The following is a 25,336-nucleotide window of genomic DNA, read 5'->3' on the forward strand; positions in this document are numbered from 1 at the left end:
GTTCTCCCGGGCTCCCCCGCCCTGCTGGTCCGGGCTCTGCCGCCCCCCTGCCCCGCCCTGCTGGCTCAGGCTCTGCCACCCACCCCCCACACTGCTGGCCCCGCCTCTGCCAGGCTTTCCCACCTCTGCCGGGGCCGGCCGGGCTCCAGCTTGGCTTGGGGCTGCCGCGGGCTCTCACTTCCGTGTTGGCAGCTTTTAGAATTTTGTTAATGTATTAGCCGCCCCGGAATATTGGCCGCACTTCCGGGTTTCCACCAAAATTTTGGTCAAATTGGTGCGGCTTGTATTCGTGAAATTACTGTAATAAGAATCCAATTTGAGATCTATATTGGAAATCACATGTATGTGAGTTAATTAGCTATCAATTTTTGTCAAAAGTGATAAAAAGGAGGAAAAAGACCTACATGTATCTCAGTGATAGGAATAACTCTTCCTTTACCATTTGATGCAATGTAATTTTCAGCCTTCTTTTGGTAAATACCAGCTCCAATAGCGCTTCGTAAGTATAGTGGTACCTTTCACTGTGCTGCAGGGGAACAGCTTGTTACTGTGATTTTTGTTTTGGAGCATTCTCCCTATTGATTTTAAAATGTTAATTTTATTCTGTGTATCTAAGCAGACTTGGCTCTTACTTACCACCTAGACTTATTTTTCTTTTTCATATATTACTGTAATCACGGTGTGGAGCAATACTCCACCTAGAAGCAAATTAACATAAAATGGGATCTAACACTGTTTTTCTGGGCCCCATTCCCATGGAGTTTCCTTTTTCTATTAGGCTTCTCACCAAAAAGTCACTTAGGTGGCTTATGTGCTAAAAATTCCAATTGTTGAAAAACTGGGACCTGTTTCAAATTTTATTTTTTAAAGGAGGAGTAACTCTTTTTTCTCCCGAAGTAATGAATCCATCGGTCTTGATCAAATATCTGAAGGAAACATTTCAGTTAAGAGTGTAATATAAGCCCTGCACACAGGATGGAGAGGTGTGGAGGTTAGATGACTTGACAAGTGGCCACAAATGCAGAGCCACAACAAAAAACATGAGACCTTTCTATGACTTTCATGTTACACTGATTCTGTCACCTTTGTACAATCAGGCAAGTTTTGTTTATATAGGAATTCAAATGCAGAGGGCCCTAGCTGCTCCCAAGCTTCTCCATCTTACATAGCCAGTGAAACATTCACTAAGTAAGATGGATTCTTGAACTCACTGAGCCACTTTTCTGGGCTGTGAAAATGCCATATTCTGGTCTCTGAATAAGTTACCAGTTATTATATGTTCCATGTGTTATGTATATGCACACAGAGCCCTAAATGAGACGTTTCTGTGTACACTGAGTACATGCAGCAGGTGTAGTGCATCATATAATACAAGGACAGGTGGTATGGAAGCTGGAGCAGCCCCAGGAAGAGAGAGTGAATATGTATCCCACAGCAAGGAAAACAAGGAGCTGAGCAGGGCATTGGACCTGCCTGGCTTTAATTGTGCTCACTACTTCTCAAAAAACTATCCCAAGTTCAAGTTTTCCAATATAAGAAAATGAAAGCAGTGATCAAGCCACCACAATTAGCACAAATGGAATGAACATTCCATTTAATCCAGTAACCTACTGGAAGATACTTAATATGGTGAATTTTTGAAGGAAGAGGGATGAGATCTGTCTTACAGAACTGCTAATAATGTATATTAAGAACTACATCAGCAGTTGGCCTAGCTCTCAAGTTACAACATTTCTTTAAGATGATGGGGTTTTGCAGAAGAGTAATTTGTCAGCAATTTTTTTTCAGTTTCTGAATCTTAATTGTACATGCATCTATTTTTGAAAACTTTGTACAAATGTAGGAGCAGTTGTAGGGGCAAGAGTTTCTTTTTTGAAGTGGAAAGTGACTTTCACACATATTTTAGGCAAACAGAAACTTTTGAAGTATGTCACCAGAAAAAATTATTGTATCAAACACATTATATATTGTACAGTTAGGGATGGTTAAAAATGGGCTAATAAATTTTCAGCAGAACATCGTGATCTTTTTCATATAAAATTTGTAAAAGGTGTTTCATTTCAATCAAACAAAACACTGAAATGACCAACTGAATTTTTTTCCACATTTTTTTCACAAAATCTGAAAAAATGCTATGTTTGTTATGAATCGCTGGTAAAAGAGGTGTTGATTCAGTTCTATTAGGAACAAAGAAGGATTTTGGTGCATCTTACTCTGTTGAAGATCTACCTGCTGATGTACTGTTAGTGCATATTCATCAAACATATTAATCCCAGCCTCTGCTCAGAGGTTTCTTGGCTACCTGCAGTTTGCACGGGTTTTTTTCTACAGTTATAAAACTGTCAGACTGACAATGTTTGATAACTTAAAAATTAAAGGCACTGGAGCTGAACTAACCTCAGTTCCCACAGCAGCTGGTATACTTAGAGATAAACTCTGCCAATTACTTGTTTATCTAAATACTTAGCACAGCAGAACTCCTCAGTAGGAAATACATGATAAGATTACAATTTAAGACAAAATTTCAACAGTTTTGGATCAAACCAAATTTTATTGTATCTCACAAGAACAGGGTAAGTGTTCTGTATTTCTAGCTCCCTCTTCCATAAAAAAACTCACAGCTTAGCCTCAAAGCTCCATGGTGATGAAAGTAAATCCTTATCTTCCCACATGAATAAGTTTTCAAACTAAAGTGCAGGAAGCAATCTTTTAAATTATTTGGATCTGTAAAGTCATTGATATAATTTGCATAAGATAAAGCCAAAACCAGGCTGAAGATGCCTAATTGGGTAGGCATATTAGAAGTTGGGAGAAATTTGTTTCCAAAATGAGATCAAATTCAAGCTTACAGGAAAAGTCCCATTAACTTTTATATGGTTCTGACTCTGCCTACATCTCATCTTGTTAACGGAGTTGTATCAGCCCAAAGATAACTCTGTTGGCCTACTCCCTCCTGGGAATGTGTTTAAATCCAGTCAAGATTTTTACATAATCCTGGTATCCCATTTTTACACCAAAAGCTGGAATAATAATTTTTCAGCTTCCATGGTTCTATTTCTTGACAAATAGATTAGAATATATGTATATATGTGAAAATCTCCTTCTATTAAAGCAATCTTACCCAATGGTAACGATTGCAAATCATCATTTGCAATGCTGATGAATAAAATAGAGAAATCTAACTGTTTTTTTGAACAGTAAGATTATATTTATATTTTAAAGTATAAAACTAAGAAAAAGCTGAAGACATACTGAGTTTCTTCTGAGCAGGTTCATCTGTAGCTGGCCATTCATTTCATCTGGTGAAAGAATTCCTCGTATCTTTCAATGACAAATTAAGGATTCTTCTGAGATTTTAATGTGGACACATCAGCAGATTTTATCTCATGTTTTTTCAAGCAAATGTCTTCAAAAGTCCACACATGTGAAAGACCATATTTGACAACTGAACTGTTTTGCCTCCGTGCCCTGAATTCTTCTTGGGATTTGATTTCATTAAAGATAAATATTTTGTGAAGATGATAACTCCCTTTGCAGCCTGAGTAATGGACATTTGTTAGCATATGAATCTAGAACACTGAGTTTGATTTTTGGCAGGGGGATTTATGAAACAATTTGCAGTATGGTTTTTACCATCAGGCAGATATCCTGAATCAAATTCTTCTTCTTGAACTGACTTCCTATGAGACTTATATGGCTTAGAGTTCCCATCTCGTGTACAAGACAGCTACAATAGAATGAATATTTTATTGTATGGTTTAGGCTGGTCAGCATTCTTTTTATTTTTCTAAAACCATCCAAAGTTCTCTTAAGACTTCAAGGAAAGGTTTTTGGAGAGTATTCAGACTTCAATGTGAACAGAATTAACTGGGTGCAGGCTGCTTCTTGCAAATATTTATCTGAATCTCTGGGTGAAATGTAAAAGGCATTTTACCCACTGAAAAGGTCTAGTTAGAACTACTCACAGGGGTGTAATATCTCACATTTTGCATTTTCTCACTTAGTGCAGTATTTCTTGTATTATGACTTTCATTATTTAACCACTAGAGTCTCATTCCAGCTAGGGATTCAGGCTCCCTCTCTAATTGGCAAGGATAAGTCAATACTTTCAGCAAATGCAGTCCAAAAATATTGGACTACTCTTCCTTTGAGGATCCCTGACTTTCTTCTCTTGCTACACAGAGCACTTGGATGACATACATGATTCTTAAGTAACTTTAATGCTATCACTACAGCCAAATGCTTAATTAGACACATACAGGTCTCAGGAATCCCATTCTCTTAATCCATTTTATATCCTTTTTATCCCTTATCCAGGTTGCCCACTTCAGCAACAGTTGAAGGATGGAGAGGTTAGAAGTCACTTTATTTTCTACTGCATGCATAGATTGAATTATTTTTTTCTCAGTTACAAGTGTTCTGTATCAACAGTTCTGGGAACTAGTTTGTAGTATTGTGTGGAGAATTGTAATCTGCCCTGCACCAGGTAGAACAGGTCATTCTCATTAGAGATGATATTTGTGCATTAAGCTCTTTAGTGTTCTAACTGTAATTGGGCCCCCTCAAAAGGAAATAGAAAATAATATTATTTTAGCAATGAAAACATTTGTATATTACAGTAATTTCACGAATACAAGCCGCACCAATTTGACCAAAATTTTGGTGGAAACCCGGAAGTGCGGCCAATATTCTGGGGCGGCTAATACATTAACAAAATTCTAAAAGCTGCCAACACGGAAGTGAGAGCCCGCGGCAGCCCCAAGCCAAGCTGGAGCCCAGCCGGCCCCGGCAGAGGTAGGAAAGCCTGGCAGAGGCGGGGCCAGCAGTGCGGGGGGCGGGCGGCAGAGCCTGAGCCAGCAGGGCGGGGCAGGGAGGGCGGCAGAGCCCGGGCCAGCATGGCGGGGGAGTCGGCAGAAGCGGGGCTGGCAGTGCACGGGAGCCCGACTGCATAGGGGAAGATAGCAGAAGCAGGAAGCCCGGCGGCGCGGGGCTGCCTGGCGGCGGAGAAAAGCCCCGTAGAAGCAGGGCTGGCAGTGCACAGGAGCCACACTGCATAGGAGAGGACAGTTGAAGCAGGAAGCCCGGCGGCACGGGGCTGCCCGGCGGCGGGGAAAAGCCCTGTAGAAGCAGGGCTGGCAGTGCACGGGAGCCCAGGGGAACCGGGGCTAGCAGCGTGGGGGAGCCCGGCGGTGCGGCGGCCAGCAGTGCCGGCCAGGGCGAGCCAACATGGCAGCGGCGGTGCAGACGGGAGCAGGGAGACAGGGAGTCTGGCAGTGGCGGCGGCAGCAGCAGCACCGCCCGCAGGGCAAGCAAACGCAGCAGTGGCAGTGCAGACAGGAGCAGGGAGCCTGGCGGCGGCGGCGGCAGCAACACCACCCGGCCGGCCCAGCCAAGCCGTAGCGCCGAGCCGGGCCATCCACCCCTATCGGCAACCATGAGCGGGCCGAGCCTTCCTGGCCCCGCCCCGAGCCAGTAAAGCCCGCTATGCCGCGATCCTGTTACTAATTGGCCAATTTGTGAAAGCTGCGCACGGATTCTCGCTACGAACGAAAGTGCGGCTAATATTCGGGGTGCGGCTTATCTATTGACAAAGACAGCAACATTGTTGAGGCACCGGGGGTGCGGCTTATACTCTGTGCGGCTTGTATTCGTGAAACTACTGTAATTCAATATCCTTTAACTTTATGTTGCTTAATTTCTTACTGTAAATGCATGGAAATAAAAGCAGCTGCAGCTCCTCTGCCCTTGGGATACTGTGTGCCCTTCTACTGTGTATGAAGGTAGAGTCTGATGGGGTGTAACACAAGCCCCTTCTCAAGCCACTTACTGTGGCTTCTAATTTTGTTGTGGTAACTTACTACAGAAAGTCAAGAGAGATAGAAGTAAGTGTGACATCAAAGATAATAATTTGTATTACACATTATGACTGTTACTCTCTAATGACTGTACAGAGTCAGGCTCTGGTAAGCTTAATAGCTTAATTTTCCACAATTATCATACAGTGATTGTGAGACATCTATTTCAAAACCATTTATCAGGGTAATTGGTTCAGTCTGATTAACTTCTTTTTGTGGGTATATAAGCTAAGCCAAACAGGTAGGGAGATTTCCAGACCAAATGAAGGAGCAGCAGGTTGAGCTCACTTGCCTGAACCCACCCAAGGGATCAACCTTTGGTCTTTTCTATCATACATTGGGGATATCTCAAGAGCAGTGCTGTGGAAATCATGGAGTGACTTGCCCAAACTCACCATTAACTGCAGAAGAATGGATCTGTGCTCCGGAAAGCTTTTCCCCTGGCATTTCTGTATTTACCCAGTGAAAATCCTTCTTCTGAATAGAAATTTGACCTGGATATCAGAAAGAAAATATCCATTCAAAATATTACTTTAAAATAATAATATAAGTGAATATTTTTTGATATTTTGCTAATAGCTGCAGTATTTATAAAGAGAGCGATTTAAAAATACTGTTTACTAATACTTGATGAACAAATTGAATGAGTGCATAAGTTTTTCCTGTTACACCTCAGTTTCTCTTATGGATGACAAGCACACTTTGAAAATATTCTCTGCCACAAAAGAGCTTAAATTCGCTTTTCACATAAACTGTTTTAAAAATAGGCCCACCAAAAGAATTGGGTCCACCAAACCAAAATGGAAGTGGTGAGAAAGGGCTAGCAGTCTGAAGTAATTTCCACAAGGGAGAGTTTATTCTCAAGCTATGTTGCTAGACTTCAACAAATTTTTTTTCAGAGAGGCCTGTCCTCTCAGTGGCCATAATTTCAGGAATATATCTGAAAATACGTATCTCCCGTTAAAATTAAAAATAGGAGGTTTAACTAAGTAGTATAATTTACAGAGTAGGAGGCCAAACCATATAAGGATACATGTGGTCACTCATAAACAGCAAGCTGAGAAATTTCTGTAATGTAAGAAAAGCTAACATTTGCAGCCTGGAATATTGTCCAAATAACAATGGACTAAACCTACCTGTAATTGGGTTTTTTCCTGTGAGATTCAAAAGTACAACTCAGAGATAAAATATTTTGGAAACTTAATTTTTTTCTTTCCCTCACTGGCATTTTTGCTTACTCCTGTTGACATCTGATCCTACACTGGCAATGATCCACACTGTGCTTCTGCTTCATACAGCAGCAGTCAGTCACAATTCTTGCCTTCTACTGAGTCTGCAGCAAATGCAATCCCGTGAGCACAGCCTCGAGGGCAAACACTTGTAGCAAAGACAGTGCCATGCAGTAGAAAGATGAGATAGGGTAAACACCACTTGTGGGTCTGTTCATACCAGTTCTAGAAGCAAAGATCCCCTTTCCAAACCCTGGGTATTTGCCTATTCAGAAATGTTTCAGAGTTTAAGATCATTGCCACTGTAAGAGTGAAAGTCAGCCAAAGATCACCACCAGGCCCAAGGAATAAATCAGCAGATAGGGTTGGGTGGGTGCTGCAAGAGTAGTCACCCCACATCTCTACTGCCATGCAGAGAATGGCATTAAAAACATGCTTTGTAATAAAACCCATAACTATCACCATCATCAGTTTAGCTGCATTACAACCAGACATCTAGAAAAAAAAATAAAGCAAGAATAACTATAAGCTGCAAGTATTCTGTAGAGTTGGTATTGATTCACCAAAGGCTCTGGATCCCCAAATTCTTTTTGTTTTAACTGCCAGGAAATTGTTGTACAAGACAAGAAACATAAGCTTCTGTTTTTCAGTCCCAATTAGGTTAGGGAAGTTTTTAACCATAAAAACTCTCAAACCATTTTATCCTGAAACTGCTTCAGGGAATGGCAAAAACTTGTCAGCAATTATCTAATTATTCAGACATGAGGATCCTATTTTTTCTTTGTAGGTTATAAGGTAACTAACACGATGATGTGTTCACTCATTTGGACTATTACATTCAGCCCTAAATCAAGCAAGTAAATAGTATCCATCAGCACTGCTAGAAGTCTCAAGTCTGTGTTACGTTATCAGTTTTTCAAGGGATTAGATTTTTAATATTTTATCAGAGTCTGGATTGGAGTAATGATTAACTGAACTAAGAGCAATGTTTCAGCAACTTGATTTTAATTTTTGGGTAGCCTTTGAGTGACACGAAAAAAATTGCACCCTTATCAGTGGTACTGTTTTGGTTTCTGGAGTTAAAAGAGTAGCTACTTCATTTAATTAAATGCATGCATGCAATCCATATATGTTTTCAAAATACTGTCCAGTAGATAAAACTATGAAAGAACCATTTCTTTTCATTGAAATCTTTAGACGTCATTACTTCTTCCAAGTTAGTTTAAGAATATATATAATTTCAGAGTATACATGAGGAATATAACTGGCATAGGGCATGATGTACTAGCCAGTAAAATATCCTAAGAGGATTTATACTGCAAAATAGCTGGTGTGATAAATCAGAGATTTGAGGAGAAGAGAATACTTCGATCTGGTTGATGGACCAGTGCAGGCAGCTGGAGCCCTGCAGAGGCTGCAGATGAACCTTCAGGTTCAGTTTATGCTGCAGGAGACCAGGAACCCCCCTGTGATAGAGAACCACCCTGTGATGTGACCCACGGCACAGAAAGTGGGGACAAAGAGGAGCTTTGCTTTGAAGGCACTCTGCAGATTCAGACTAAAATATTATTATTTGCTCCTGTATTGCCATTTATTTCATTAACAATTCTCTTAACCAAAGGCTTGGCGAAGACATGTATATTTAACAAAAATAATTAGCTAATTAAGCACATGAAAGCCATTACTGGTTCTGAGAAAGTACCTACATTTCATCTCAATTACACACAGTGTTTTTACTGAAGTCCAAATTCTAAAGCCTACTTTTAACAATTGCAGAATTAAATCTGTAGCTAAATATGTGTAAGGTTTACTAATATTCAGACTCCAATAAGAAAAGAAAGAAAAACCAAATTCTACTTCATATTATTTGTAAAAGCAGTGTACCAAACTACAATGTTAAGCCAAGAACAGGAAGACTTTGGACTTTTCTAATCTGCCTATTAATATGAGTTCTAGAAATTATTTCTTTATTTCAGAAAATTCAAATAATGAGACATGTAGTCAATTTCATTGGTTTACTACTACTATAATTTTCCCCAAAACCAGAGAAAGAAAACTTATGTCCAATTTTTGTTTTGGTATGAATTTTAGAAACCCACAGCTATAGTTCTTGCTGAAATGAGTGGCAGCAAATATTTGACATAAATTAGCATCTTAGTTCTCTTTAAAACTAATTATTCTGTAAATTTGCAAGTGTTACTCACGTAAGTCACTGAAGCAGGATTTGCTGTGCAGCATGTGATGGAAGAGCTCACACAAAGGCTGCTCCACAAGAGGCAAATTTTGGCAGGTGCACTCCATGTGCAGCATCGTGCCCCAGTTGCTGATATAGGCTGCTTTGCAATCAGCATTGGCAGAACAGGGCATGTCATCCTTGATTAAAGTTTCAAGGCAAGCTTCATCACTGTAGCATTTTTTTGTCACATGTCTCCAACACTTTGACCTAAAAGTTGTGTATTTTCTCCTTAGGGGAAAAAAAAAAGGAAAAGCAGAAGAAGTGTACAATGACACTTTAACAACTGTGATTTCATAAAAAGACATCACTAAAAGAAAGGGTATTTCCAAGGTACCTCTTAAGCCTTAAAAATCGCAATATTCAGTGATAGCTGACATAAAAAATGCTGTGATTTTGAGAAAAAGCAACTGCACTTCTAATCAGCACCTGTTTTCCAGAGTCCAGTAAAAAACAGTGTGAATTCCAACAGCCTCAGATACTTGGAGAAGAAATGTGAATACAGGAATTAGACCAGTCATCACAATGAAACCACACCAGGTGCTGTTCTAGTGGATCCGCTTTTGAGCAGTGTGAAGGAAGAATAAACACTCAACTTATTTTGCATTAAATAATATACATCCAATGTCTACATCCCTTGGCCCTCAAATGCTAACAAAATACAAAATGTCCAAGGCTCAGGAAAAAGTACAAGTAATTCAGTGAACTTAAAAATAAATTGATAGCAGAGATAAATTACATGAAGAATTAACTTGCTACCCATATTCTCAAATTATTTCCGTTTGTTTGCTGTTAGGATGGAATAAAATTGGCCTTTAATGCACTGTATATGACAATAGAAAATAGCCATTATAAATTAATTAAAAATATGTAGGTATTAATTAAAAACAAATCTATTACATTAGATTTTAGGGGATAATAAAGGTAAAGTCTAGTATATTGTGCATTAAGTTATTAAAATATTCTTCATTAATCATATAAATATGTTATTAATTGCCTGTTGATATTGTGTAGGAGCCACAAGCATGTCACATGGAAAAGCATGGACTGTTGCAATACCGGCTAGAAAATTTTAGTATATATTTTCATTACACAAGCAAAAGTTTCAAAGCAGATGCCACCTCTGTTCTAATGGAATTATTTTCGTTCACCTCCTGATTTATGGATGTGACTAGCCATATTTCACAGACTAATTGTGCTAATTATATGCATTTATTGTCAGTGCCAGGAAACATTTATGTTCCCAAAATGATGGAGCATTCAGCCATTATGACATTACATGTCTATACATGTACAGATGTACATTTATAGCCCTTTGGCTGTTCTCACTGATATCAATCTGAATAGTCTGCACAAAACCAAAACCATCTCTTGGCCTCCTGGTTTATTGACTAAAGGTTAATTTCAGCACAACTTTGACGTAAAATTAAACTTTAATCCACAAGGTAAGTACACTGAAAAACAAAGCGGGCCAGCTGACCATCCATAAAAGAGGACAATTAAGTTGAACTACAAATTTGGGTAATCCTGTTGCAAGTTTTAAAAATATAAAATGAAACTTTGAAAAGGCATTATCCTTCATGAGTTTTGTGGCCTGTGCATGTTTCAGGCCAGATTTTTGAAAGATTTTTGCAAGTATTCTTGAGATGAAGAAAATAAGACAAAGGCTTTTTGAACAGGCCAAGTTTGTTGCGTGGCTGTTGGGTACAAAGGGTCAGACTGTGCTCTTGAAAGGTAATTGCTTTTACCAAATAAGCTTTGTCTGGTCTGCTGCACAAGTTGGACAAATTGCTGGAGGGCAAAGTGCAGACAGGCAGGTGTTATCTGAAGGAAGTGGTAATGAAAATTGCAATGGCATAGTTTGTCCAGCAGAAATGGTGTTAAGTGTCATGATACTGGCAGAAGAAAAGCCCACATTAGATTCCAAACCCTTCTGAAAATCAATCATTTCGGTTTACTTGTGGGATTACTTCTGGAATTACCACAGGTTATGCAAACATCTGTAAAGATATCAAACACAATTGATACAGTGCAGAAAATAATTTTGCTATAGTTGAGATATATAGAGTATAATAAAAATGGTTTGACCAAATCATTATTCAGAAGCACCTTAGTGGGCAAAATACTTCCACTTACCTGCACAATTCATTCTCTTCGCACGTGTGGATTACATTCAGACACGAGGGGGGTGGAACTACAGGAACTGCACAGGGCTTGCCATGGAGGAGTTCTTTGGCTCTGTGGCAGGATTCATCATGCTGGATACAGTCACAAAATATCATCATTTGGGCAACTTCAAAAGGCATGTTTTGATAGAAGAACCTTATGGCTGCTTGACAGCCTTCCACATTGCATTTATTTACTGAGCAAACTTTAAGGTACAGGGACAACTGCTTGTTACACACTTCATCTTCAACGCACTCCCTGTTCACATCCAGACAGCTTCTGTTTGTTGTGTATGCTAAAAAGAGTAACAGTTTTTAAAATAAAATATCAAGAAAATTTTTCTCAAGTGATGACTGGCAGGCATCTTGTTTACAAAATTCCCAGTAAATCAAGTTTGATTTCCAAAACTCTGATCCAGCTCTTGCAGCATCACCTCTTTTAAGCCTATTGAATAACTTCATACTTTTTTCTCACACTGCCTGGCCCTCACAAACAGCCCTCCTGAAACTGCTGAAATCTCCAGTGTGCAGTCTTACGCTAGGCTATGTAATAAGTAACGAAGAAGAGAATATAAATGGTATTTTTGTACTTGGAGCATCAGTTTAGATATGATTGTTACCTGATTTACATTTACATTACCTGATTGCTACCTGTTACATTTCTGGGTTCTTGTCTATCCAATACGTTAGCTGAAAATATGTTGTATCTATTAACTCTCTGTTCATCCATTTGAATGAAAAGTATTAATTTTAATCTGAAGGTACGTTGCACACTGTCTGAAAACTGAGCTAAATTTATTTATCAGGATTCATAAGTAAATTCAGACTTACCTTGTTTGGAGAGAGCAGATAAACCCCATTGTAATTTTGTTTCCATACTAATATTGTCTAGAAGAAAAAGATACAGGTACAGGCATAAATTGTAAATAATATCTTGGCTTTTTAACTTTAAAGTATTGGTTGTGCCAGGAGTAAAAATAAACAAGAATAAAACAAATTAGTTTGACCAAATAGAACCCACTAACAAATTCTAAACCCAGTATTACATATATTCATAAATTTTGGGGTCAAAGAACAGTTTATCAAAGGCTTCCGCTAACATTTTTTACATAATTATAGATCCTATGAAATCAAAAAGAGTTTTTTAGAGCTTCTCAGTGCATTATAAAGTCAGATTTCTTGTGAATAAATAAAAGTCAGAGGCCTTAATGTGCTTATCAGTGGACCAGTTTTCAAGTTCAACTGACTGCTTGTCATGACCTAAATTCAAGGCTGGCAGACAATTCTTGCTATTAGAAAATTATTTTTATTGATCTTATAATGTTTCTAGTTATAGTGAAAACCTAAAACTGACTGAATTAAATCAGGTTGTATCAAATTAACACATTGAAGGACAACAGTATGTGCACTCAGGCTATCATTTACTATCAGATTGTGAATTTATTTATAAATAAACCTCCTAAAATGATCTTATTTTCAGTGATGAATTGCAAATGGGCAAAAAACCTTTTTCATAGGCTGTGGACATTACTGTTAAGTACAAAAGCATTCTGACTGCTGGAACAGCACTAACCTGTGTCAGTGACCAGATTTTTCTCACCATCAACATCAGCATTATAGTCATCATCACTGCCATCATTTTCCCCAGCTCCCGAGGCTTGGCTCTCCCGAGAGTACCGTAAACAAGGGTTGTTAAATATTCCCTTCCAGATTTTAATGCAGGTGGCCTGAAGGGGCTCGGAGCAGGTGCAGCGTCCCAGGGCTGTTCTGCTCAGCCGTGCCCAGGCTGACGCGCACCGTGCGGGCTCGGGGGTGCTGCAGGTGCGCGCCGCTGCCGGGCACGCCCGCTGGAAGCTCCTGAAGGCGGCCGAGCAGCCCGGCTCCTCTCGGCAGCGCCGCCGCGCCACGCTGCACTGCCGGCCCGGCTCCTCCGAGCGCCTCGGCTCCTGCCCGACACCCGGCTCAGGGGCTGAGCTTGGGACAGACTCCAAATAGTCTGCGGAAATAAGGACAAACAGAGTTTTAAATCAAATGGCACAAAAACTCACAAAAGGGTACTTGTCTTAATGCATCACAATGTGTGAAACAGCCCTAGTTTAATTCTGATTAAACACATAATCATTTCAGAGTCTTACAAACTAATGAATCTTCCTCGTATTTACTGTGTGCTGTCAGCTGTATAGGGAAGTCCACTCTAACAGTTCAGTTGCAGAACATTAGTAAAAAAATCCCCACTAAAATTACTGCATAGAGTTCACTTTCATGTAATTTTAACCACCTGCAGTTTGGACATATCATGGATTATCATCTTAAGCAAACGCATAATTTTTAAAGAGAGAATGACAATTCCAGAAGATGGTTGATTCATTACCTACAATAGAAATTTAAGTTAGAGAGGGACAACTACTCCTGAAAGTGCCTAGCAACACCATATGCTATTCTTTGTAGGTAAACTCAACACTACTGTAAGTCCATCCAAACTTGTTTCTACAGTGGTGAGAAATGTAATCTCAGTTGGCAAAAAATACCCCAAAACATTACATCATTTTGCTAGAAGCATAGGTACCTGCTCCAATGACATCAACATCAGGTTTCAGATATCCATCCTTCTTGTTTGGGGTAAGGAGTTTGGGGCAGATCAGGATGTTATTATTCCCTCTGCAATAAGGCCATATATTCTAGTGCTGTATGATGAATGCTGTGCGATGCCAGCAGGGTGTGATGGACCAGTGCCAGGAATCACTTTGAAACTCACTTTGCAGACTCTCCTTCACTGGATGATTTTACCTCTCTTGTGTCAGCTTTGCTAATCATTATGCTAGGAGACTTTGGACCAGAAACTGCAATTTCTTCATGTACTAAGTAATTCTCAATTGCAGAGATAGGCTTTCTGCAGGGATAAGAGTTTTCAGAAAAATAAAAAATAAATTGAGGAGAGCTGGGCCTGTTGATTACAACAGAATTTTTAAAAGATGCACTCTATATATTACGTGCAGCTTTATGAAGGTGGTGACTATGTTTCACACACCCAGTAGCCTCTCCTAGATGTAGAGAAGGTCCTCCTGCAACACAGTGTGACACAACTGCACCGCTGTGCATCTCCATTCACTCATCCTCCCATTCAGAAGGTACTGGATGTGTCTCTCTATCCACACAACCTAGATCCAGTGGCTCTCAAATTTCCCTGGGCAATGAGTAGCCCTCAACACACATTGTGTATTCACTCTTGCATCCCAGTGGATTCAACATGAGTTTTAGAAGCCATTTGAATTTCTCACATGCATTTTATTGCTTTTGTTTGTGGAATTTCTTTCATATGCCATGCTGGAGTGTGAATAGTAATAGAAAAGACAAAACTAATTTTTGGGGGCATTTATCAGACTTGAAAATATGCAAAGAAAATTGAATCCACTTAAAATGGTGGTTACAAAATTACTGGGTTTGGTCATCATAATTGCATTTATTTTTATTTACCTTTATTAATGCCACACCGTTTCCCAAGCAAAGTTGTGATGCTACAGATATTGTCTGTAGTACAGACACAGTTTCTAAATTCTGGGTATTCATCAGCCAGGAACTGGATTATTCTATTACATCCAACAGTGTCTTCTGCCTTGCATCCATTACCTAGAACTCACCATTAAAATTATAATTTCATTAATGTTTATGAATGCTCAAGGGATACGGTTACATAAAACAATTCAATTGAAGAACAAAAATAATATGCTTTGCCAAGAGAAGATGGTTTGTCATATTTTCCAAATTTTAAATAACATTCAAAGTAATATAATAAAGCTGTGGATACAATATTGACTTCTTTTATTTGATCTGACCCATTGCTCTCATTTGCAAAGTACATAAAACCTTAAACTCGCACCTTTTATTTTAGGCAGGTAAGGCACAGAGACCAAACAAAAAAGGTGCCCAGGAGTAGAAGGGGCAAAACCTGAACTGAGAGGCTTATCTTGGTCCTGTGTACTGGAAATGAGGTGCCTGGTACAGGGACAGGAACAGACAGTGCAGGCTTGAGGCATTGCCATGTGATGGAGTGAGAGACAGGACACAGAGGGCAGCCCCAGCCCCATGGTAATGATAGTGGTGATGAGAACCCCAGGCTGAGGAGATGCCAGCTCTGGGTCAGATTCTCTCTCTCAAAGAAGATGTGCAAGCCTACAAATGCCATTTGGATATTCTCTTGAACTGCTACTCTATAAGTATTTTGAGTGCCTAAGTTTGAGAATAACAACAAATTTAAAGTAGCCCAAGAATAACCTGATTTTTAGGATTTTTATAATAAAAATGAAGGAGAAGTTAACAAAAAAAAAAAAAAAGTGCAGAAACCTTAGTTTGCTGGCCTAGTTTCAAGTCTGTTTGCATATGCACTTGGACTCAATGGTAAAGACACTCACATGGGAGGTAAGGTCATATTTTCCATGTATGCATAGTGAAAATAAAAAGCGTGTACTAGTTTGTGGTACAAAGGTAAATCAATCAAATTAATGAGCTGAAAGCTTTTCTAAAATCCTATTATTATGATGATAGTGGGATTGAGTGCATCCTCAGCAAACCTGCTGCTGACACCAAGCTGTGAGGTGCAGTTGGCATGCTGGAGGGAAGGGATGCCCCTGGAGGGACCCTGGAGGAGTGGGCCAATGCAAACCTTATGATGCTCAGTGAAGCAAAGGGCAAGGTCCTGCACCCAGTCGTGGCAGTCCCAGACACACCTGCAGGTTGGGCAGAGAAGGGATTGAGAGCAGCCCTGCAGAATAAGACTTGGGTGTGAAGGATGACAAAAAAACCCATCATGAGCTGACAGTGAGTGCTCACTCAAAGCCTGGGCTGCATCAAAGCAGTGTGGCCAGCAGGGTGAAGTAGGTGATTCTACACCTCTACTCTGCTCTCATGAGACTCCCCCCCGGAGTGCTGGAACCACCTCTGGTGTCCCCAGCATAAGAAGGGCATGGAACTGTGGAAGCAAGTCCAGACAAGGGCCAGGACGTTTATAACAGGACTGGAGCTCTTCCTCTACAAGGACAGGCTGAGAAAGTTGGGGCTGTTCAGCCTGGAGAAGAGAAAGTTTTGTGGAGACCTCACAACAGCCTTCAGTATCTGAAGGGGCCTAAGGGAAGCTGGAGACAAACTCTGTCAGGAACTGTAGTGACAGAACAAGGAGTAATGGGTACAGACTGAAAGAAGAGAAATTTTGGTTAGATTTCAGGAAGGAATTTTTTACTGGGAGGATGATGAAACACTGGAAGAGGTTGCCCAGGGAGGCTGTAAATGCCCCATCCCTGGCAATGGTCAAAGCCAGGTTGAAAAAGCCTCGAGCAGCCTGGTCTGGTGGGAGGTGTAGGAACACCATGGCAGGGGGATGTTGTAACCCAATACCCTACTGTTTTAAGAATGGTACATCCCTTTAACCCTGTAACCCCTGCAAGACCAATGGACTGACCCCTGCGATGGGATTGGCCTGACGCCAAGGCTGACCCCTCCCCTTTCCTGACCCATAGAAAAACCCTGAGCCCACGTGTGGGCTCTCTCTTTATCCCCATCTCTCGCTCTGCCCACATGGAAGCCTAAGAATAAAACAGAATATCAACCCTGGGATAAGAGCCTCTAATATCTCGTCTGTTCTACATGAAACAGCATCCCAGGCCAGCTCTGCAGGATATTTGAGGTACAGGGCCAGGCCCCCAGAGTGCTGTTTCAGGGGGATTGGAACTACATGATCTCTAAGGTCCCTTCCGACCCTTAACATTCTATGGTTCTGTAATTTATTATTGCTTAAGAAAGTTACACATTACTTAAGAATGTTATATGTGAAGCAGTGTAATTTAATTTAGATAAGTTTTATTTTGTGAAAGTCATGATCTACCTTGTCAAAACAGGTATGTGCTGGTCCAGCATATTTCCTCTCTTTGCCTCATAGCTATTAAATGTCTCACAATGTCTAAGAGAAGCAGTACATGGCCCACAAGATCTAGCCAGGTCACAGGGCAGAATGAGGATTGGTTGTAGTCTCCTGAGCACGCAGGCTGATGTCTCTGCCCTGTGAAAGGTGCTGTCTGGCTTCTGCCTTGCCATTTCCCCACAGATGTGGGGAGCAGCAAAGACTCTGCACTCAGAAAAACTACAAAGTGACAAGAAGTCCTGTGTCACCAGGGCATGGGCAAGCTTTGATGGGACCAGAGTTTTAAAATCACTTATATGTTGTTGACACAAATAGAGTGGAAGGTAATGGAGGCAAAGCTCTGCAAGAGGAAACAGTGCATTTTGTCTGTGCCTGAAATAATGAAAATCAGCTATTCCAGACTTCACATCCCTGTCCTGATCCCCTTTTTTCAAACAGTTTCTGCATTGCCCTTTCTCTAGTTGCTGACTAAGGAGGGTTTGGGGGGTATATCAAATACTACACTCCTAGAGGGGAATGTCACAGGCCAGCAAGAGCTGCAGGTCCCAGCCTCAGCTCCACTCCATCCCTTGCATCAGCAAAGGAGGTGATGGTGGCTGTATCTCTCCAACCTCATCTTCAACTTTACTTCTACTTTTTCAGAAGTAGATCATGACCTGTGACCCTTAGCTCTCACAGTTCCAGAAGTCAAGGAACTCAGGAGATTTACCAAAGGTCACAGACATAGGATACTCCCTGGCCATAAAAATAGGATGGAAAGGATGTGGTGACATGACCCATGAAGACGAGTATGGGAATGTTCTACTCGATATTTATCAAGTGAGTAAGGGATAATAAAATAATTTCAGGAAAACATATTCCAGTAGAAAAAGAGCAATGAAGATGAGGAGGGGCTTGTGTAAAAATTAGCTTATTTACAAAATTTATGACTGTCTTTTTCATGGTCCAGAGTACACTTCAAGGGTGAAGGTGAGTAGAAGAATAAACCCCATACCCCAGTATATTTTGTGCAGCACCCCAGCCTCACTTAGCTCACCTGTCTTCATGACACTGACAAGTGGTGGCCAGGAGCCAAGGGCTGTGTTCAGTGGCCCCCTGTGCTATGAGCTCACTGTGCTGAGCCAGCACCTGATGGCCAGGGCTGGGGGAGAGGTTGTGGGGCTACAAACATGCAAAGGGCATAGACAGAATCAGGAAGCACATCAGATTTATGGGGCTCCCTTGCATGACTTCTTGAAAACTGTGTAGAAATAACCTATTATCAGTATTGCTCTGTTTGTACATGGTATTGATTCAGCTGTGACGAACAGCAGAAAATATTTTATTACTGGTTTTCAATTATTGTTGCTTTGCCAGCTATTAATTCTAGGTAATATATTTTATCTTATACATATGCTTCTAAGGCATTTACAAAAAAATTTAACAACCTAATGCTTGGCAGCCATTATTCATAATTTGATTTATTTATAGGTACATAATTCATGTACACAGGACCACAGATAGAAGCATGACAGAGTAGAAGCTGACACTCCCAGAGTAATAATCTCTGCTTTTGCTTAATCACCTCTTCAGTCATCTCAGTGGGAATTGAATTTGAAAACTACAGGGGAAAGTCTGAGGTTTTCCTCTCTGCACCAGTGAGACCACATTTGGATAGAACTCCAGAGATCCTTCCAACCTCAATGAGTCTGTTATTCTAAGAAAAGTAAACTCATCAAAATCTAATTCAAAATGTGATTCCTTAAAATTTAAATGATGTTGAAAACTTTTGAAAACTTTTACTGTCTCCCATTCAGAAAAATTAAGAAAATGTGTACTTATGGTTAAATAAGAGTTCAGAAATGTCTTTTCTTTCTTTTTTTCTTTTAACAGTGAAATTATAGAAGGAAAAGAAACAAATAACCAATCCCACGAGCAAATCTTAAAGACTTCATTCTGCATTGCTGAAACTCTTTTGATTTTTTCAGAATGAAAAATATTATTTCATCAAAATTTAATATTTCTATCTTTTCTATCCTGACCTGGAAGCTGATTCATAGATGTTTTCACACTGTGTTTTTTCTTTCCACCATATTTTGGCCACAGAGGTGAAAGAAGGATTGGACTCTGAAGATCATAAACTGATACTATGGAAAAGCTGCTGGACTAGTGGAGAGTGGAAGCAGTGATGGAAAATTTGACAGGAAAAGGAGTGACTTAGGCAGTATTTTGGAGAGTCTTTCCAATCCTGCACTGAAGAGCAAAAGATGGAAATCTTGATAATGTGCACATTTACTTTGAGGTTACAGTCTGATGGACTGAGTTGTTGAACTTGTACCCCAAAGGAGTTTAATTATAATTTCTAGTTAGGTTTTGCATAAAGAAGCTAACAAACAAATATTTACCCCATTGTCTATTGCCGCCAAGTAACACATTTGTGCTCAAAGGACATTTTCCATTCCTGCAGCTCATCCATGAAGTTTCTAGACTTGCACATGACAGACAATATAATGTTATTCTTACTGATGATGCTGCTGGTAGGTTTTCTATCACTGTTTCTGTGGGCTGTCTGAGAGGTACCATCAGCTGTCTGACTGGATTTACATGCTCTGGGATCATGGTACCTAACAAGCACATTTAGTATAATTTGTCCTAGACTCGACACAGTATTTGAGTGCTCTGCAATGCTGGAGAGTCCTTGCCAAAAGCTATTATCCTAAGGAAACACACAGATGCAAATCCAAACAAGCAATCACAAGAATAACTATTTCTGGAAGGTTTCTCTGGCCCAGTTACAAATGTCATTAATATCAGTGCATATGTACATAGGACAGCAAGAGGGAGAAATGTCGTATTATGGGACAATGTTGTACATCCAAAGGGCAGCACAGAAGTAATCATGCCGGCCCACTTCATCTGGTTGTAGGGAATCAAGATTACCAGGCTACAGCACAAATATATATCTTTGTGGCAAGTAGTCCTGGTGTTAATGGGTTCATGAATGATGTGAGAGAAGCAAATTCAGCTCGTTCTGTTTTGGTTCTAGAGAGCTCATCTTTAGGTCACTTGAGCCAGAAAGTACTGCATATTCCAATATTTTTTTTCTTTTCCTAAACAGCAGCCATATCTTTTGAAACTGTTTCACTTCACATAAAATATTTAACAGATCAATAGAACATGGGCTGAAGCCCAGCTGCTTTGGGACTGTTGTAAATGTTATATTATCATGTATTTTTCATTTACTTCATCTATTCTTAAAAGTATTCAGCCATTCTATTCAAATTAGATAAGTATCTGGGAAAGGACACACTAAGACCCGTCAGAGAATTTTACACTCTAATTATTTTAAATATTGTCTTGTGACTTGGGACATTTGGGACATCAAATACATGCAACAGATCAGACAGACAGAGGCATTCGTTCAGGTAGCTCACACCCCAGGTGAATGCTTTAGCAATGGCTTATTGACCACGAAGCCAAGCAACTCCTGCTGCCTGGCTTGCCCCACAGGTCACACTGAGTCCTGACATTAAGACAGAGGAACATTAACATTGTCAACTCTGCTGCAGCTGAGGCTCTTAACAGATTACAGCATCATGATGTGGCTTGCTCTGTTCAAATAATGTCATTACAAGAAGGGAGATTTCCACTGAGATATTTCTGATTCACCACTACTCAATGCCCCATGAAAGGTGAACTCAATCAGAAAACAATCCCTAGCCCTTAGCATTTGCTAGTGATGATGTAGTGACAGATCACCTGACCCTTATCAATCAACACAGGTGTCATTATTAGCTTGGTCTAATGATACTACCAGATTCTAGTGACACTCTTCTCCCTTCCATATTCACAGCACCTGGAAAGTGGATTCTCAGCATTTAAAAGCAAGGTCTTGGAAGGATTTAAAAAAAGAGCTGGCTGGCGAAAGACACCCAAGATTTGTTCAAGAAGACAATAAGCCTCCAGAGACAGGAACATTTTCATTTGAACAACCACAGAGAGTAGGATGAGTTTCGGATCAAACTTACAATACCTGGTCTTTCCCTACTTAAAACATAGATTATTTGAAAGTGAAGCACCCACTATTGGAAATGCAATAAACATAGAAAGAGACTAAATATCTGCCTTCATTTACATGAGAACCTGTTTAACAATTCCAGGAGGCCGAGTCATGTCATAATTTGCACTTTATCATCCCACCACCCCCTGCAAGTGAATCACAGTGATGTGTTGGTACTTTTCACTGAATAAATACAGTGTGCCTCCCTACAATACAATTTTCTTTGAGGCATTGCTTATTTTATTTATTTCTTATTCTATTACAATAGTTAAAATTACTCTAAGTAAATACTACATTGTTTTGGGTATTGTGTGAGATTATAGAACCATAGAATGGTTTAGATTGGAAGGGACCCTCTACCCCTCTGCTTTTGGCAAGGACATCTTCCGCTAGACCCATCCAACCCTGCCTTGAGCACTGCCAGGGAGGGGGCAGATCAACTCCCCCAAATTGTCTCAAAGCTGGAACTTGTTTTCCAGTTGCATGCAGGCTTTATTTAACAGGATCCCACAAAGAGCCTAATTTCTGCTGAATTCAGACTTCTTGGGTTGGTTCAGTCTCTGACTTTGTTCACAGTGCAGAAATTTCATTTATCACTTTCTTAAAGAGACAGTGTGGCAGTTACTAAAAGTAGCATTGGCCATTGCAAAGGATTTCAGAAGCTGACTGTCTTTCGCCATAATTTTTCTCTTTGAAATCTCACTGACTTCATTTAGTAACCAGAGCAATACTGTAACAAACTATGGCTATGCAGCCACACAGCAATTCAAAATTGAGCAGTTTACACCATACAGAATTACCTGAAATATTGCAGGCATCTTCAACCACATTCCAGACACTCTCACATCCGTTTCCAGCATTAATACATTGCTCCCTCAAGTGCAGACAGTCAGTAGTCTGGACAGTGGATATACATGTGAAGTAAATGAACAACACTGTAAAAACAGAATATAATGACTATTTAATGCAGTAGATACTGTACTGACCCTTTTCCTTTATACATAAATTTAAAAAATATAATTTACTATGGGTTTTTATAGGTTCAAATTTGCTATCAAATTTATTTTAGCAGAAAAAAAGCTTTTCCTCAGTTTTGCAACTGGAAAATTAAATGTTCAAAGTTTCAGGGTGCATATTTTGCATTGGTTTTACCCCAGTATTATAACAGCAACTGTAGCTATATATGACATCAGTGCACAGATATATAGAAATTGCTGCAGTTCTGAGATCCATAATAAATTACAGAAAGGAAGGCAGTATAAAATTCAGAGGAAACTGCATTTTATTCACATGAAATCTCATCAAGCTGGGCTTTTTAGGAATTCTTATGAATAGAGTGTGTGAAAGAGATTTGACAACAACACCACTGTTAGATAGTAAATATGATTTTATTTTATAAATACAGTACTCTTCACTCTCTTTATTTTTACTTCATGCATCATTTCTTGAAAGAAACCCTCACATCTATGTCTTTACCTGTTTTCTCGAGGGCATTAAGCCTGTTAACTACATTATAAAGTTCAAGCTAAAGAATTTTAAAGCAGCACTGCCTGCGACTTATCAGTAGAAAATTAAATTGCCTTGTTAAGAAAGGATAAATCAGCTGGAGTTTTGCTCTTTCATTAACATTCCCATGGTAAAACAACCTCTAATTTGCAATCATGTATCTTTATTTTCTATAAAATTAAGTTTCAGTCACTGATTTCAGGCCTTACCAAACTACCTACTGAAAACCTGATGTTCTTTAGTTGCTGAAGGACACAGCATCTCTCTGACAAAATACTGTTTCCCCCCTCATGTTCAGGTAAGTTCATTTGAGTGGTTTCCAGCATTGTTTAATCCCTTAAACGTCGTGTGCAAAAGGCATGAAATATTGCCTCAGGATTTGTCCAGACCCCATTCAAAGAAATTAAATTTTTCCAATGATACATTTTAGAATAAGAAATTTTATATCAAATATCCCTCTTGACAACCTTAAAGAGCCACTACTGTTTGGAAGTGATGCCATCCCTCCTGGAAATTATTTACCAGTGATACAATAATGCTGCTGTAGGGAACACTTTTTTGGATGCATGTCGATAAATATGAAGTAACACTTAATACTTTATAATTGACAGGTGCAGCAGCAACTAGTGTGCCTATGAGACAAAGAAGAGGCCACATGTGCTTATTATAGCTGGTGCTAATCCTTCCTCAGTTGTGCATATTCCTGGCAGTTCTCAGATCTCTGCAGGACTGGTGGTGATTTCAGTGAGTTCCAGCCTGAAACACTCCAAGGCTGTCTGTTCATCAGCCTTGGAGACACACTGATAAAAACAGCTCCGACCTCTTGACATTGAGGAATGTGCACCTGGCCCTGTCCACAGGGACAATTTTGGAATTACTCACTACTTATCCAGATGACAGAGAAAAAAAGTTGCCAAATACCTTACAGGTGAAAATAACTGCATATATAAAACAATACAAAATTACAAACCCACAAATTTATTAATAAAAGGTATTTTGCTGGATGACCATTTATCTATTTTTTAGGTTCTAGCACAACAGAAGATTTACTCATCTGACTAGGATTCATAGCACAAAGTTTCTGTGCTCTATTCCACATGTTGAGACAGTTTTCAAGGACCAGTGGCTGAAACAGTCAAAAACAGGACTGATTGCACAGCCTTACTGCTACTTTTTAGGGAGTATTTCACAGTGCTGCTCATTTTGAACCTACCTGGAAACTGGTCATGAAATAGGAGGTGATGCTTATGCAAAATAAAAGAGGTGAGTAGCCTAATCTATGATTGAAGGCACTTCAGCTTCCCTAGGTCTAATGACACATTATGGATGGGTCTTTGCTTCCTTAGCAGTACAGAGGGGTTACACTGCCAGAAGCCTACATGAAACAAACTGTCTTATATGATTTTAGAATTGAGGGCACTGCAGCTTATGCAATTCCTTAAACTGACAGTTATTACTTTAATTTCTCACTTTACTTATTTATTCTATTGATTGGAATACTAAGTGACTTCAACATAAATGAGTCCAGGGCATCAAGAGTTAGTTTGTAGCTAAAACTTTTAGAGGGATCCATATTGACAAGAAGACACATTTAAATTTCTACAGATGTCTGTATTTTTATGCAAGAGCCTATTGATTCACTGAGTAGTTGTAAAATTCTCTGTTCTCTGTAGAATTTGGTATCTAAAGTCAAAAGGAGGGGAGGAAAGGAACATTTTAGCACCTTCATTTTGCAGATTGGGAACTGAGGAATGGAGGAATTACATTCCCCAATTCTGCAATCCTAAAAAAATGTAAATAAGTAATAATGAATATTGGGAAACCAAGCTGTGGTTTCTATCCAATAACAAGCTCTGAAGGCAAAATAACAAACTACAGCTGAATATACTTTAAACATAGTTGAAAAGTGATAAATAACAACTTTATTCTAACAAAATCTGAGGCAGAACTACCTGCGGAATACTTTTAACACAGAAATACAAGTTTAGAGTAGTGGGGTGCTAAAGAGACAAGCAGCATGTATAGAGTATGTAGTGAGTAGAGAAGGAGAATAACAAAAACTAAAACATACTTGTCTCATCATATTCTACCTGTACCAAATCTTTCCGTGCCAGCTTTGTCGATTTTCCCTTTTTCTCCACTCAAACCCGGAGGAGATGTCAGCAGCCCTGTGCGTAGCGCTGGCAGCACCCAGCGCTCCCCAGACAGCGAACGAGTGGCTGCTCATTCGGACAGGGCGTCCCAGCCGGGGAGTCCCCGCCGCTTCCATCCTTCCCTCCGCTTCCATCCTTCCCCTGCCCTGCCCTGCCCAGCCCTGCCCAGCCCTCCCCGAGCCGCTGCCAACAACCCCCGGTGCCCCGCGCCCCGCCGGGAGACCCGCGGGAGAAAGAGCCCTGGG

General features: G+C 40.0%; 1 protein-coding gene across 5 annotated transcripts in view; it reads right to left on the minus strand.

The window, feature by feature from the left end:
- The window catches only part of GFRAL (GDNF family receptor alpha like), a 33,547-nt gene that overhangs the window by 3,768 nt on the left and 4,443 nt on the right, over positions 1 to 25,336 (minus strand). For 3 of the 5 annotated variants that reach the window (XM_033055895.2, XM_033055892.2, XM_033055896.2), the window contains exons 2-8: positions 22,233 to 22,367; positions 14,957 to 15,115; positions 13,056 to 13,478; positions 12,314 to 12,370; positions 11,454 to 11,778; positions 9,289 to 9,548; positions 6,251 to 6,349 (exon numbers count right to left, since the gene is read on the minus strand). In XM_033055895.2, coding sequence (XP_032911786.1) covers positions 6,251 to 6,349; positions 9,289 to 9,548; positions 11,454 to 11,778; positions 12,314 to 12,370; positions 13,056 to 13,478; positions 14,957 to 15,115; positions 22,233 to 22,367 — 1,458 coding nt within the window. The remainder of the gene's footprint in view (positions 1 to 6,250; positions 6,350 to 9,288; positions 9,549 to 11,453; positions 11,779 to 12,313; positions 12,371 to 13,055; positions 13,479 to 14,956; positions 15,116 to 22,232; positions 22,368 to 25,336) is intronic. The other 2 variants (XM_033055893.2, XM_033055897.2) reach the window with 1 other exon arrangement.

The sequence above is a fragment of the Catharus ustulatus genome, chromosome 3 (genome assembly GCF_009819885.2).
Source record: "Catharus ustulatus isolate bCatUst1 chromosome 3, bCatUst1.pri.v2, whole genome shotgun sequence".
Lineage (NCBI taxonomy): Eukaryota > Metazoa > Chordata > Aves > Passeriformes > Turdidae > Catharus > Catharus ustulatus.